Source organism: Lytechinus variegatus, chromosome 17 (assembly GCF_018143015.1).
Source record: "Lytechinus variegatus isolate NC3 chromosome 17, Lvar_3.0, whole genome shotgun sequence".
Classification (NCBI taxonomy): domain Eukaryota; kingdom Metazoa; phylum Echinodermata; class Echinoidea; order Temnopleuroida; family Toxopneustidae; genus Lytechinus; species Lytechinus variegatus.
The window spans coordinates 11961171-11977597 of NC_054756.1; the positions used below are offsets into that span (position 1 = coordinate 11961171).

The 16427-nt window shown below is 36.3% G+C and overlaps 1 protein-coding gene across 1 annotated transcript in view; it reads left to right on the forward strand.

Moving 5' to 3' along the window:
* The window catches only part of LOC121431241 (annexin-B12-like), a 29141-nt gene that overhangs the window by 7663 nt on the left and 5051 nt on the right, over positions 1–16427 (forward strand). Inside the window, exons 3-11 of the mRNA XM_041628751.1 lie at positions 1126–1195; positions 5488–5582; positions 10697–10810; positions 11459–11521; positions 13020–13053; positions 13840–13919; positions 14447–14515; positions 15051–15152; positions 16068–16146. Coding sequence (XP_041484685.1) covers positions 1126–1195; positions 5488–5582; positions 10697–10810; positions 11459–11521; positions 13020–13053; positions 13840–13919; positions 14447–14515; positions 15051–15152; positions 16068–16146 — 706 coding nt within the window. The remainder of the gene's footprint in view (positions 1–1125; positions 1196–5487; positions 5583–10696; positions 10811–11458; positions 11522–13019; positions 13054–13839; positions 13920–14446; positions 14516–15050; positions 15153–16067; positions 16147–16427) is intronic.

Sequence of the window (16427 nt, forward strand, 5' to 3'; positions counted from 1 at the left end):
GTCATCGAAAGATGACTAGTTTTGAAATTCAAAACCAAAATCAAGGAAATGATCCTCAATAATTGTAGTCTAGACACGATTAATATGAAACCAACCTCTCGTTATTCATATCGACCTGATTCGGTCAGTTACCGGTGTATTGGTGACATTTATGGTACAGTTGCACCAACGATACTGACTCCAAACCGATCGACAATATGTCCTCCGATAGCAAGTATCGTTGGTGTGACTACAGCGTGAAAGTTAACTCATCAATTCTACGAGCTCATACACTCTTAAAGCCTGTGTATAGCTTTGGTAAAGGGTCAATAATGTGATTGATAATCGAATATCATCTAATATGACAGTCTTACTGAAGCGTAGAGACCGTTAGATATTTTTCCAACTGCACTTCTCTGAGAAAATTTCAAATATTCAAATCTCGGATATATAGCGCCCTCTCTCGGCGATGCTTGTTTTAAATTAAAAAATGGGCATTCAAGTACTTATCTTTTAAATTTAGTGATTAGATATCCAAAGGTCACAGACAAAGAACATATCTTGAAAGTTTCAGCCCATTCCATTATTTGGAATAGGATTTAATTGAAAGACAAAAACACACAGATATTTTTATTTTTATCGGGTGACCCGATCAAGTTAAATTTCCATGTAAAATCGCAAAATTTATCCTGTAAAACACATTTTCATTTCATATCCTCCACATCATAACTGTTATAGGGCATATCCATTCATATTAGCTAGCAATGAATTGGAATAGTGATAGGTGCATCTTGGTGGATTTACCAAAACTATACACAAGCTTTAAGAAAAATAAAAGGTTCAACTGTGTACCTTTAGAGCCCAACGCCACACTGCATACACTGGGAGCAATAATAAAAGCAGCAACTTTGCACCTGTTTGGTCTTTGAGGAACCTTAGTTTATAGAGCAATTTTGCACCAGGTAAGAGAGGCGCACAATTGCACCTGAAAATTATGTTCCAAGAATAGAACTGCGTGAATAGAACTGCTATTCCTAGAATAGAAGTGCGAAAGGTTGAACCTATTTAAAATTGAACCCATTCTCCTGTGTATTCATCTTCTCATATTCATTTCGTTTTTACTATTACTTCTCTCCTTCGCAACAGGGTACAGTTCAGAAAGCAGACCCATTTGATGTACAGAGAGATATCGAAGAACTCCATAAAGCATTCAAAAGTAAGTCTTGTCGGTTAAAAACATAAACTTGATTGGATCAAAGAGAGAGAGAAAAAAACATCAAACAAACATTACGCTGACAATATGAAATATCTATTTTTCCTCCTTAAGTATGTGAGAGAGTAATGTACCAAAATCGCATGTAAAAGCAAAAGGAAAAAAAAAATCGCCTATTTCTCAAAAATCAGTTATATGCACAACCTATTGTATTTCATTGTAAAAAATCATACACCTTTTTCAGATTTGAATAAAAAGATAAATAATCCCTATTGACTTTTAGTAGGTTTCAAAAAATAAATTCAAACATATTCAGGGAAGAATCATGCTGTTTAAATGCAGATGTTTCCTTTTTTAAAAAGGAAACATCTGCATTTAAACAGCATGATTCTTCCTGATTTGACATGTTTGACTAAATTAGTCAAACATGTCAAATCAGGAGAAAAAAAATTGAATGATACAGATTCCGATAAAAAAAAAATCCTAGAATTTTACTTTAACAAAGAGCCAATCACGAGACAGCATGGTTAAAAGTACTCTTTTTAGGAGGTATTACAACAATCCCTTTTGAAATTACTTTCAATTCTAATGACGCAATTCTTATTTCATCGATCTATTCTACGATTCTACCTACATGTATGACGGATTATATACTTCTTGTTCGAAAATCGGACCACACTATCAAATGGAAATTTATTATTAATTGAAAGATGACCAGTTTCCTACAACGGTCCTAATGCGGTCATTTGTAAATGAAACTCGAGAAATAAGTAAATGTAAAGGCAAAGCAAAAAAATGAATAAATAAATACCCCTCCCCCCCCAAAAAAAACAACAACAAAATACAAACAAATAATAATACACATTTAGAATGTTGTGAATAATGTTACGGATGTTCATCCAATGCGAACAAGATGGATGGTGACATGCATGAACAACTCTCACCTTGCATGCCTTGAGATACTTTAAAAAAAACGAAGAGACAATTTCGCTCTTTGAGAGCGTGTATAGCAATGTATAGTGACTGCACTTCGGAGTGTTGATTTGTCTGCTGAAAAATCAGCACTCCGAAGTGCAGTCATAAAAAATACCTGATCTCTGTCATGTCTGTTGCGATAGACTAGATAAAAGAGAAAATTGAAGTGATATTAGTACTGAAGTAATGGGGAATTGGTTGTACTCGTGTGGCATCACAGGTCTTGATCATGCGAATGGAGTGGGAGGGGCTGTACATATCATAAATGATATCAATATTCAAGTTCTCACTACTTTTCTATCATCCATTCAATATGTCACAAACTTTCACTGATCCGTTTCTTTCATTTTTCGTTTTACTTATAATGAAACTGGTTTCAAGTGATATCATTCTTCTTTAACACATGCTATTTTTATCGTCTATAATCACAATGGGACTTTGTAGATTATGTCGTCAGATTTCTGGGTGACCTAACCCTACAAGCATACTGCTTCCATTGGCATCAAATTTTCCTAATATGTATATATAAAACGAAGTATTTTGCATTTATTTTAAAGTATGATACGTCATTTATATGTCTCATTTCTACATGTATACTTTTTAAAGTTTGTATATTCTTCATTTTGCATGTTTTTTTATAATAAATGAATTCAATTCAACATTCAAATTTCTAATCTTGCTCTTCACTATGAATATTGCAAGTAATAGTTAACCAAAACGGCGTTTTGCGTTAAGATCACCGGCAGGAGGGGGGGGGGTGCCTCATCAAATTAATTTCTAAATTAGACCATGAAATCGATTCCGAGAAGAGCATCATCTATTCTTTTATTGATCTAGTTTTCTCACTCAACATGCCCTGATTATTGCTGCAAAACCTCGCCCTACTTTTCACCATTATCCTTCATAGCTCAAGGTTTTCCAGCTGATATTAATTGAGTAGTCTCAAAGTGTTTGATAGAGAAATCATTCATGTGTATCCACGAGAGGTCCCGTGATGCTCTTTGATAATGTAGATGAATTATCTTTTAAAGGTCAAGTCCACCCCAGAAAAATGTTGATTTGAATAAATAGAGAAAAATCCAACAAGCATAAACACTGAAAATTTCATCGAAATCGGATGTAAAATTTAGGAAGTTATATGACACTTTAAAGTTTTGCTTATTTTTCACCAAAATAAAATGATATGGACTACTCAAATGAGACAGTCGATGTCATTCACTCACTATTTCTTTTGTTCTTTATTGTGTGAATCATACAAAATTTCATTTTTTATAGATTTGACAATAAGGACGAACTTGACTGAATCATATGGTATTAAACAATGCTCATTCAACATGTTCAGGGAGGAATTAATCGTTGTTTCACTTGACAGTGAGGAGAAAAAAGAGAAATATTCCCTATTTCATAATACAAAAAAAAAACAGTGAGTGGATGACGTCATCAGTCTCCTCATTTACATACACACCAGAATATTTATATAATTATTTTGCGAAATTAAGCAAAACTTAAAAATGTCATTATTTTTTTTCCATCCGATTTTGATGAAATTTTCAGTGTTATGCTTGTTGGATTTTTCTCTTTTTATTCAAATCAACTTTTTGTTGGGGTGGACTTTACCTTTTAACATTTAAATGTTAAAAGACTGCAATAAATTTGTGACAGACACTATAAATACGGATATGTGTACTGGTATGCTTACAGAGAAATATTTATATATTCCGTTAACTGTAACCACCAATAAAACATATACCTCAAAATAATTTTTTAATGTCGCTTTACATGGAGATGGTATATCGACCCTCTCATACTCTCTATTGCTTCAACATGCGGAAAATTATTTGGTTGGTTAAAGGGATGGGTTACTGTTGAAAATGAAACAGAATGGTCTGATTTTGGCATGACAGCGGTTTATATGTACTTCTCAAACCCATTTGACAGGTTCATCCCCCACCGTGACCCCAGCCCCCTCCCATTCCTGATAATAATGACTACATTTGAGCTGTTCCATAACCATAAACATGAAAAGTTATGGGCTGATTTTGTTTTCCTTTTCATAAAAATGTTCCATTATAAATATACCAAAATTTTTACTATTTGTATGATGTCCTGATCTAGTGGTTCTGACTCTCGCCTTTCAAACAGAGGGTCGTGGGTTCGAAACCTAACCATGGTGTGTTTTCCTTCAGCAAGAAATTTATCCGCAATGTGCTGCACTCGACCCAGGTGAGGTGAATGGGTACCCGGCAGGATTAATTCCTTGCATGCACTGAGCGCCGGTGATGGCAGCTCGAGCTAAAGCCGGGGTAATAATAGCAGCGCTTTGTATCCTCAGGCAAAAGGTGCTTTATTAATACCCCTATTATTATCATTATTATTATTTCTTCCATCTCTTGGAAATTAAATGAAACAAGATGTGCAATTGAAAATTATTGTGCCAACTTTGGCTGGACTTTTCAAAAGATCAACAACAATAACGTCGAAAAAAAATGGGGGCATCCCCATCCGTTCCAGCTACGGACAACATACGGGGAATGTAGAAACTGTGTTAACATTTCCAGGGGCCTGTTGCAGAAAGAGTTGCGTTTAAACGCAAGTCAAAAAATCAGTCGCAAGTCCCAAATGAGCGCGGTTGATTGGTTGAAAATCAAGTTGCGCATGATTTTTTGGAGTTGCGATTTATTGCAACTCTTTCTGCAACAGGCCCATGTTGGTATTGTTGAAATTCTCACTGATTAAAAAAAAATATGGCTAATGAAATTCGAATCATTTTTTTACGCCGGTGTTAAATATCTGAGGGTTTGTTCAACACTTATGGGTGTTATTGCAACACCTTCAGTTGTTAATATACATGTAACATTCTTCGGTGTAGTCCACTACAGGCACCAACTGGTGTCAGATCCAGTGTTTACATTATCTAAATCCCGGATCCATTCCTTCTTTGGCGGATGCAAGGGCCGGCGGAACGGTTTTGAAAGTGGGAGAGGGGGGGGGGGCTGACCATGCACACAAAATCACAATCAGGGGGGCGTTTTATGAAAGGACTTGTCAGACATTTTATCCGACAAGTACCATTTCATCCGACAGTTACCATAGGAACAGTGCCTCTCAGCCAATCAGAATCAAGGAAAGATGTCAGATCTGACAACTTGTCGGATGAAAATATTGATGAAACGCTCCCCTGATGGTCATTTTTACGTTCTTGTACACAGTTTTGGAAAGAAGGGGGGCAGAAGCCCACTCATCCCCCCTCCCGTTTCCGCGGCCCTAGGAATGTATTTGTGTTCTCTCATTTCACTATTTCCCTTTTCTTGTTTGATTAGGTGCAGACGATAACGTTATCACAGACATCTTATCAAGACGAACTAATGATCAGAGACAGGTTATCGCAAAGGCATATCAGGAGAAATATAACACGGTATGGATTCATTATTATTAATTATGATTTGTATTAACTCCAGCGCATATGCGATCCGATGCGACGTTTTCTCTTTTTTTTTGATAAATCGCATTTTGCATAAATTGGAAGTTTCCGAGAAGTAAAATTATTTTAATTTGAAGTTTGGTATTATATTAGGAATAATAAAACCACAATTTTGCTTTGCGACACGCCCTGTAGTAGGGGTAAAGTCCAGAATAGGATTCAAGTTGCAGCCGATGATGACGTCATTGTGAATAATTTGGAAATCAAATTCACTCGAACGAGACTGAATTTCGATTTCAGTTAGTCCTGCCACTATTCTGAACTCTGATCGCTAAGATTTATTCGGCTGGAATGTTCATCTCAAATGTTATCACAATAAGCCAGTTCGTAGTTCCTTTCTGCGCATGATCAAAAGATTCTACGCATGATCAGAGGAAGGTCATTCGTACGAAAGTGACTTGGCGGTTTAAAATCTAATCAGATAAGCACCAACTTTGATGTCTTGATTATTCATATATTCTTTTGAATAGTGGTTTTCATTTACATCCACAAAAAACAGCAATGCGTCCACGAACGACTGGTATTTCACAGTTTACCAAGTACATTGTGCAACATGCTATGATATGCATTCAAAATAGGAATGCAACAAATACCTTCATAAAGTGTTCATTGGTGTGCTATTCTAGTCACCTGGTCTATACAATTTTCTTCATCCTGCTATGTAAGGCAAGCTTACGTAATATCTTGCTTTGAAATCTGCCCATCATAATGAAAGAAATGAAAGGTCATTTGACCAAAATTGTCCATGAAGTAACTACGAACTGGTCTATATCTTTGAAATTCGGATCGCAACAATCGCATATTATCCCAAGTGTATACCTCTTGTCATTCTGCCTTTATGCAGTGTGTTCGTCTAGATGACACGACATTTGCTCTGACGACAGTTGCTCGGGGATTTATGTCGTCTATAGGGCTTGGTTTAGGATAGGGATGTGGAGCGTTGTGGCCCAGTGGATAAGTCTTCAGACTTTGAAACAGAGGGTCGTGGGTTCGAATCCCAGCCATGGCGTAAATTCCTTCAGCAAGAAATTTATCCACATTGTGGTGCACTCGGGTAATAATAACAACGCGCCTCAGAATAGAATATTTCTTGATAGATGGCACTATATAAATACCTATGATTATTATTATTATTGTTATTATTATTATTAGGGTATAGTGCTAAATCCAGGGTTAAAGTTTGTCATTCCATTAATGTATGGAATTTACAGCAGAGCAAATGTTGCTTGAGCAATTACCGCTTTTCTGGCGCAAAATGTTACACATAATATTGCTTATTTCGACACATCTTGAACCATCTCTCTCACTCCCACTCTCCCTGTTACCATGGTTATTCTTTGGATTTTCTTTTTTAATTATCTCCTCTTCTCTTTCCCCTACCGTCTTATCTATCGATCTTTCTCCCTTCTCATCCCCTATTCTATCCACCTTTGTTCTCCCTTCACCTCTCCATTTCTCCACCTTCATGGCCTCCTACTTTTCTTCTTGTTATCTGTCTATCCTTCTCCTGCAACTCTACTCTCCCCCCCCCCATTCGCACCTCCACAGCCCTCCTTCTTGCACTCTCGAAAATGTTGGGCAACATACTGTCCACACACAATAGGTTAAAATTTTATCAAATTCTGGGTAGTTTTAAACCAATAATAAAGTAAATCTTTTCAAAATGAATGAATCTTTGTTCATTTTTCTTCAAATGTTCATCATATTCACTCCACAATATTTATTACACATTTTTACACTTAACAACCACTTGTATGACTTGTTCTCTCATCTACACATTATCTCCAATCACTCTATACAAAGCACATACACATTAAATGTTGGCTGAAAACTACCCAGAGTTGGATAATAATTTTGTTTAACCAATTTTTGTGTTGACAGTATGTTGCCCAACATTAGCGTACCTACACGAGTCACAACCCATGCAAGGGACATATCCCCGCCCCCCCCCCCCCCTTTGACTAGTCACAACTGATCCCTGACGAGCCCTGGCCCGCTCCTTTGAACTTGAAGACCTTTTTTTTTTTTGCTCGTCAATTTTTTTTCTGGTACGAAATCCTTTACTTGTGGTTGAAGACCTTTTTTCGGACGAATCCCCCCCCCCCTCTCCCCCTTTGCAAAGTCCTTGGTACGCCACTGTTACCCCATATTTTTAAGAGTGTACCTTTCTTACCCTCCTCCTTCTCCCCTTTATTCTCCTGTTCACTACAATGGGCGGAGCTACAGTGTATTAAACAGGGAGACCGCCCCAAAAATGATTTTCTTTTTCATGCAGATAAAAAAGTGAAAACATTTAAAATGGGAGGCAAATTGAGGGGGGGGGGAGAAAGAAGAATATTAAAAATAGAGGTGTGGGGTGTGTAACAAACGATGACACCTGAGGTCATTCAATAATATGATGACGTCACTTTAGATTGTCTTGTCTCCCCTCTCCCTGCCATGCCTACATAAATTATCCTGGCGCCACCTCAAAATCTCCTTTGTATATGGCGCAATCATCATAACTTTCTTATGGGTACACTATTTACATTTTCAAAGACACTCAAGTACTTAATGACTTGCAAGCAGCTCGACATTACAGACATGTTGAAAGGGGAAGTCTATCAAAAATATTTCCTTTAAACAATATTTTTGTAAGGCAGCCTGGGGAATTGCCAGAGGCCTGCAAGAGCTATAGTAACACAAAATGTAAATTATGTATTCACTGTTTCCTCTTCCGTATTATTTTATTCATTGATGATGACACTGTTCACGCCAGGAATTTTCAACGAAGAAATGGGGGGGGGGAGGGGTGATCCAGTCAAAATACGAATCAACCGACCAGTGGAATGGCTTGTAAGGGATAGCCCCCCCCCCTCCCCACCCATAGAATTATTGAAGGGGCGCAAATATATCAATTTGCCCCATTTTGTTTTACTTGAGAAAGTTCAAAATATGCAATGCAAATATGTCTTATAAACACATTAGAAAGCATTATAAAACCATTAAACTTGGCATGAAAATACTGTTAAACATTCTGAAACGTCAATTTTCGGCACTCTTCATTCACTGCGTGCCATTTATCCACCCCCCCCCCCCCCCTCCCGCCCCGCATGTGAAACATGGTCCGAAGCTCCTCTTCTCAATCTATACCATAAACCAATTATGACATGGTTCATGATTCCAAAATAATACGGAAGAATGACTTTTAAAAACCCGAAAATATGATGTTCCTCAATCATTGAAACTGCCACAAATTCAATTTTCAATATCCTGTTTCTTCGACGCCTAAGCTATATGCATTTCCTTCCACCTCTACAACATATTAACAATAATATGTCTTAACTCTAACAGGGTATCAACTTTAGTTTTAACAAACTGATCTTCAGGCAAGCACCAAAAAGTGTAAACATAATAAACGCAGGTGTTGAACAAACACCGAACATTTAACACCAAAGTAATACGACTGCACGTACACGAGTAACACCGCAGCTTTTGCTGCATGTGAAGCCCTACACACAATGCTTATCAACTCATAATGGTAAAAGTGAAAAATCTAATGCAATAAATAATTAATCGACATGAAACTACGAAAAAGAAGCAATATAATTATTATAAATCAATAATGATTGAACTGGTAGGACAGGAGTCTCTGTCAGTCCAAGGTCGCTGTATCATTTTCCCTTTATGTCCTCCGAAAACTCGGCTGGGATCAAACTGACATTCAATTGCGGCAATGTTTTGTCAGAAACTTCTCAGCAGGTTCAGTACAGACTTGAAATATATGTCTCTCTTTTCATGCCTGGGTATTTTCTTCTTTTCCTTTATTCTTTATTGATCTTTATTGTCGATCATGACTCATATATTGAGTCGCGATCGTATTCTTCTATTTTTCATCATTGTGCGAATGTTCAATCTTGCATGAATGCCCTATACAATCATTACAATACTCGTTGTAATATAATTGGATTGATTTTTTTTTTGACAATGAAAGACTTGGATCAGAACTGTATGAAAGTATGAAGAAGTGGTTTACTAAGCATTTGTCATTTACATAATTATGGTTGAATTTATGACAATTACGACTTTTGAGTATGAGAGTGTTTCACAATCGTCATCATCATCGCAACCACGACAGTCAATTTTGACAATGATCACTGCACCACCAACACCACATCATCATATTTATCGCCATCTTCATATAATCATCATCATCATCATTACCACCACCACCGTCACCATGATCATCATCATCATCACAATCACTATTGTCACTACCTACGTGATCTACTATGACCGTTACACCACATCAACATCATCGTCACCGTCAACACGACGCCCATGACCACCACCACCATCATCATCATCAACATCCCCATCATCACCGTCATCATCATCACCACCAGCACCATCATCATCATTATCATCATCACCGTCATAATAATAATCATCATCATCGTCATCATCACCATCATCATCATCACCATCATCATCACCATCATCATCACCATCATCATCATCGTCATCATCACCATCATCATCATCATCACAATCACTACTGTCACTATCTACACGATCTATTATGACCGCTACACCATATCAACATCATCGTCACCGTCAACACCACGCCCATGACCATCATCATCATCGTCACCATTATCACCTTCATCATCATCATCACTACCATCATCATCATCAACGTCACCATTATAATCTTCATCATCATCATCATCATCACTACCATGATAGGTCCATGTCACTACCATCATCACCACCGTCAAAAATATCAGCACCACTACCATTACCACCATTATCATCATCATCGTCACCATCATCACCTTCATCTTCTTCATCATCACCATCATCATCATCATCATCACCACCACCACCATCATCATCATCATCACAATAACTATTGTCACTATATACATGATCTGCTATGACCGCAACACCATATCAACATCATCGTCACCGTCAAAACCACGCCCATCATCATCATCATCATCACCACCACCACCATCACTGTTATAAACTACTTTGTTCCTATCACATTTTTTTCCCTTCTTTAGAACCTCCACGATGAGTTAAAGGTAGACCTGAGCGAGCAATATCGGAAAGCTGTGAGTGGTCTCCTTGAGGACCCCTTTATTTTCCTCGCAAAACATGTTCGTCACACTTTAAAGGTACGCCCGAGAATTTAGATTATATCCGCTAAAGCATCGATCGAGAAGAAAACAAAAATCTAATTTCACTATTTTTCCTATTTTCTTTTCCCCTTTTGTTTCCTCTTCTCAGAAAGTTTATTTGGGGGCCTTTTTTTTTGGGGGGGGAGCCTCAAGCCCCTTCCCCACTTACACCCTTATGTATATGGACCATTTCGGAAATATCTTGATCGGACTTAATCGAGCTAACATCCAATTCCAATTTTATTTCACGTGGGTGCAGAACTATGAAGAAGGTCCCAATTAACGTTATTTTGCTTATACTTGATTGAAGAACATAATATTGACAAGGGGAACACATGATACATGATTTTTTTATGTGAAGCAGACATTCCTTTCATTTGAACTGAATAATAAACATAATAGTGATAATTATTATTATTATTATCATTACACCCATATAATAATAATAGTATAATGTAATAATAATAATTGTAATTATTATCATTGTTATTATGACGATGATGGTGATAATATTGTTAATAATGACAATGATAATAATAATGATGATAATAATAATATGTTCAATTTGTATAGCGCAGCTTCTATAATTATTGCATTATACTCATACTGCACTGAATAATTTACTCTTACCCATTGTAATTGCAGAGTTCGGCGCTCACCCATAAAGATGTCGCCTTATTGGAGATTTTATACCCGTTGGAACCACAGGTAAATAGACATCATAAAAGTATAATATTATTTGTTCATTTCCCCTATATGATTCACTTTTATAATAAAAGATATCAACTCCAAACATTTATTTGTGTCTCTAGTGTGCTTATATCTATATAAAGGTATTCAAAGGAGCGAGTGTCTTAAGACAGGGTGACAGACAGTTGTAGTCATATTGTCATCAAAGTGATTTTGAGTACATAATGACAATATTCCTTTTAAGACGGAAAAGTGGATACTTTACATATAAATAGAGATTTATTTAAAGTCAACCTCGAATAACAATCTGTGTGTGGTACATCTAAACAAGGAGAAGTGAGAATAAGATGACCCTCAAATCATATTACTTATATTTGTTCTTGATTATTGTCTGCAGGTTATGCCGAATATCAGTGAAATGTAAAATGACATATTGCTTGTTTGTGTTCTAATCGCTGCTTTTACACCGAATAAATGAAAACTGTAAATAAGTAAATTGCATGTAGAACCGAGTATTCCAAAATGAGTTTAAAAGAGACTGGTGGAACGTAATCACATCACTGGATCCGAGTCAAGCCAAATGTGTAGACTAACCAATAGAGATGAGACTAACCAAATGTATGGGTATAGACACAGACAAGTTGTATACATTCTGACGTCATTGGATGGGGTAAACGTTCATGTTTTAGAAACGGTATTATGACGTCAGAGAATTAGGTTCATACTACTCTGGATGTTATGCCCGAGCCAAAGTGCAGCACGAAACCATGCTTTGAAAGTCTACTGGTATACATTAGTCGGTGTCTTAACCCCAGTGGCGTATCGGGGGAGGGGACTTGCACCCCCCCTCCCGACCATTTGATGAAATAACGATGGGAAAGCAGGACGCTTCCTCCTCTGTCCCCTTCACGATGACTTTTTTTTTGGGGGGGTACCTTTCGCTTAACTCTTTTTCAGAGAATTTTTTTTTGTATTTTCGACATGACAGCACTTAATGTACTAACAAAAATATAAAATGCAGGAGAGCGAAGAAAGCAAGCTAGAAAATCACTTACAAGATATCCCACTGTTCGGTTTTTTTTGTTTTTTTTTTGCTATAGATATTTCTTCATCTGACGGCCAGCCGATAAATTATATTGCAACTAAATGAAAAATCTTTTATTCAAACAATATGAATATTTCTATTTTTGTGTGGATTTTTCGGCACCCACTCATCATTTTTTTTCGGGGGGGGGGTGATAGCGGGTCTCTTGGGTATCAGATGTCATAATATGTTATAGGAGGGGCACGTTTCAATGTACTAGTCCTTGAAGGATTAATTTTCTTGATCCCCAAGTTTCCTTCAAGGTTTTGTTGTTGTTGTTATTGTTAGTTGAATACAAAATATGTTTGCTGTTGAGGTTAGAGGGAAAACTTTTAACGCGCTCTTTGTTATATGGCATCGCTTGAGCTTGTTGATGTGTTGTTTGTATATTTCTTTGTTTCGATCATAATTCTTTTTTTTTAATATTCACAGGAGGTTGATGCTATCGTGCAGGCGTATAGAGAAGGTAAAATGCAAAATGTGTATTTCTTTAAAATGTTAAGCATATTTATTAATTTATTAATTTTTCACACAACGCTATGAACAAGCCATTCCGTCCATTATGACTAAATGATTGTAGAATATAATCATTGGTGTACAATAAAAAAAAATTACTTCTCCCGAACAACACATTGTCTGAAATATCATGAAATATAAACAAAAAAATGAATTCAGAAATATTAATTTATGACTTCCCTCACGACAGCTTCTTCTTGCTTTAGTTTTGTTTTTTCGACTGACTCACTTGAATCACCAAATATGCCCCTCCCCCCCCCCATTTTGCTCAAAGGCATTGCATTTTCACGTTTATGATCATTATCAGTCGTATCGAGAACATTAAAAAATGCTATTCTTAATTCAATTCGATTCAATTCATTTATTTCCAAATTCAAATCGGACAATTTAAAAAGAACATGATTAATAATAATAATGATAATAATAATAATAATATACTAATTTATATAGCGCAGAAACTATGTGCATATATTCTACTGCGCTGCAATTTAGAGCTGGTGAAATGCTTGAAAACAAAATTAGAAAAAGGGGGTAAAAGAAATGTATGGGAGTTATTTGAACAGATATATAGGTTTTCAATTTAAGTTTGAACGTTTCTATTGATGGACAGGATCTCAGACGGCAAACCATTCCATAACTTTGGGGCTGCACAGGCAAAAGCGCGATCTCCCAAAGTTATCTTTGTAATACTATTTTTTATTATAATAATATTATTGATATGTATATCTATTTTTAGAATACGATCACAATCTTGAAGAGGAGATTGAGAAAGAAATGAACGGAGTATTCAAGGGTATACTTGTTCGTCTAGTCACAGTAAGTATATATTTGCATTATGTTGTAATGCTGGTTCTATCGAAAATTGGTGGTTGTTATTTCAACTTAAATCAGTCCGATTCAATTCATGAAGAAGAAGAAGATGAAGAAGAAGAAGAAGAAAAAGAAGAATAAGAAGAATTAAGAAGAAGTAGTAGTAGAGGAAGGAAAAGAAGAAGAGGAAGAAGAAAAGCAGAACAATATTACAAAAAAAATCGAATCCCATGTAATCTCATATCACTCTCCGATCATTCTTCAAGTTTATTTGATATACTGTTTTATTATTATCATCATTATTGTTGTTGGTGGTGTTCTTATCATTATTAATATTATTATCATTATTATTATCATCATTATTATCATCATAATCATCTTCATCACTATCATCATCGACAACATCATCATCATCACCATCATCATCACCATCCTCATCATCAACAAATGACGGGTGGGGAAAAACTATTTTGACATTGCAGAATACATAATATCCAAATAAACGTTTAATTACGATTATGTTTCCTGTACAGGGGAAGCGCAGTACGCATCGAAAAGTCGACGTTCCTCAACGGAACAAAGATTTAGAATACCTCAGAAATGTAAGTAGAAATAGATCAAGATGCCTCCCTCCCTCCCTTCCAACATTTGGCGTGTTAAGTCACTTCAAGTACTGACCCTGACGATAAATTATAACAGGCAGTACTTCGGGGGTGGAGCTCAACATTAAAAAAATGATAGATTTTGTATTTGCCCACTTGTGCAAAAGCATGTGATTGAAATAAAATTATCAAAGTTCCTTATAACGCTAGAGAGGGGCGCACGGATCAATCACCGCCCGAAACGATTGTACCATCGCACCCATTTTGATTTTGACGTGTGCAAAGAAACTCCCACGATTACCCCCCCCCCCCCACACACACACACACACACACACACCACCCCCGCTTTTTAAGTAAAAAGTTCACAGATAGCCCTTTTGATGACGTGTTGGGCCATTCAGCAAATAATGACGCAAGTTTCCGACATTCACGTTGAAACATACTTGAATAAAATAATATTCTCCTTCATGATTATGGTATATAAAATGTGAACTAAAATATCTTTCCCACTAACAATCGTTTGTCTCTTATTTAGAATACCGAAGAACGCTTGCAATCAGCTGATGATAATGTCATTAGGATCTTCGGTAATTCTAGTTTACCGCAACTGTCTTCCATTTTCCTCAATTTTGACAAGGTAAGTAAAGAAAAGAGATATTGTAACAAAAAATATGCATGGGATTAAACAAGCTTTATATACAGAAAAAATGGAATATGTTTTCTCTCTGACGGATGTTAGAATCATTTTCTTATATTCATTGATCAAAATCTGACAAGGAATAACAAAGTTATGACATTTTAAAGTTTTTGCATTTTCCGGTGAAACAGTCTAGGCATGTCTTCATGAATATTCAATGAGCAAATTGATGATGTCATATCCCCACTTTTTCTTTTGTATTTTATTATATGAAATAAGGTTTATTAAAAAAAAATCCTCCAAGAACTAAGAAAATGGATTGACAACTGATTTAGTGCATTAGATATTCATTGCTGCAACTTATTTCATAATAAGGGAGACATTTTATTAAGAAAAAGGTAAGTGGGGATGTGACATCATCAGCCCACCTAATGAATATTCATGAGGATGTGCATATAACTGTTTTCACAAAATATTAATAAACTTTAAAATTTAATAAGTTAAACTTCGTTATTTGTTATCCGAGTTTGATGAAATTTTCAGCATTTTGCTCTGCGAATTTTACTCTTATTTATTCAGATATAAATATTTTCAACCGGGAGCATCCCTTTAATAAAAATGAACAATAGGCCATATACTCGTAATTTGACAAGGATGACTACATAACTTATTTCCATGCCTCTTTTGCTGTAATTTTTAGAGTTTCTTTCTTAAAAATAGAAAGAAAGAAGGGTTTAAATCTGTTAGGATGGCAGCTGCGCAGCCACGGACGGTAGAATATAGCAATCCTGACCGTTAATGATATCATGTCCTTCCTTTAACAACCATTAAAATAACCTCGCACTGGAAATAGTTGAAAATGCAAATATGTCTGCCCGACTAATGAGAGATGTTGTCCCGTTGTCATGGTTACAGGCTGGAGGTTGTACGCTGCAAGAGTTCATCAGAAACAGTGATATGGAGGCGCATAGCAAGGAAGCATTCAGTGTAATGGGTAAGATTATGTATTTATTGAAGCGGGGGGGGGGGTGATTGGGAGGGAAAAGGTCGAGATGATGGTAATAAATACATGTACGGCGATATAGTAGTGTATTTCTTCTTTCCTATATTCCCTCTCTTCTTTTTCTTTTCATCCATCTTCTATGTTGTTTCTTCTTCACTTTATCCTCCTCCTTGATCATTTTTTTTAGATGTAAACCCTCTATCTCCTCCTCCTCCTCTTTAAGCTTCTCCTGCTTCTCATCCTCTTCAAGCTTTTTTTCATCCTCTACTTCC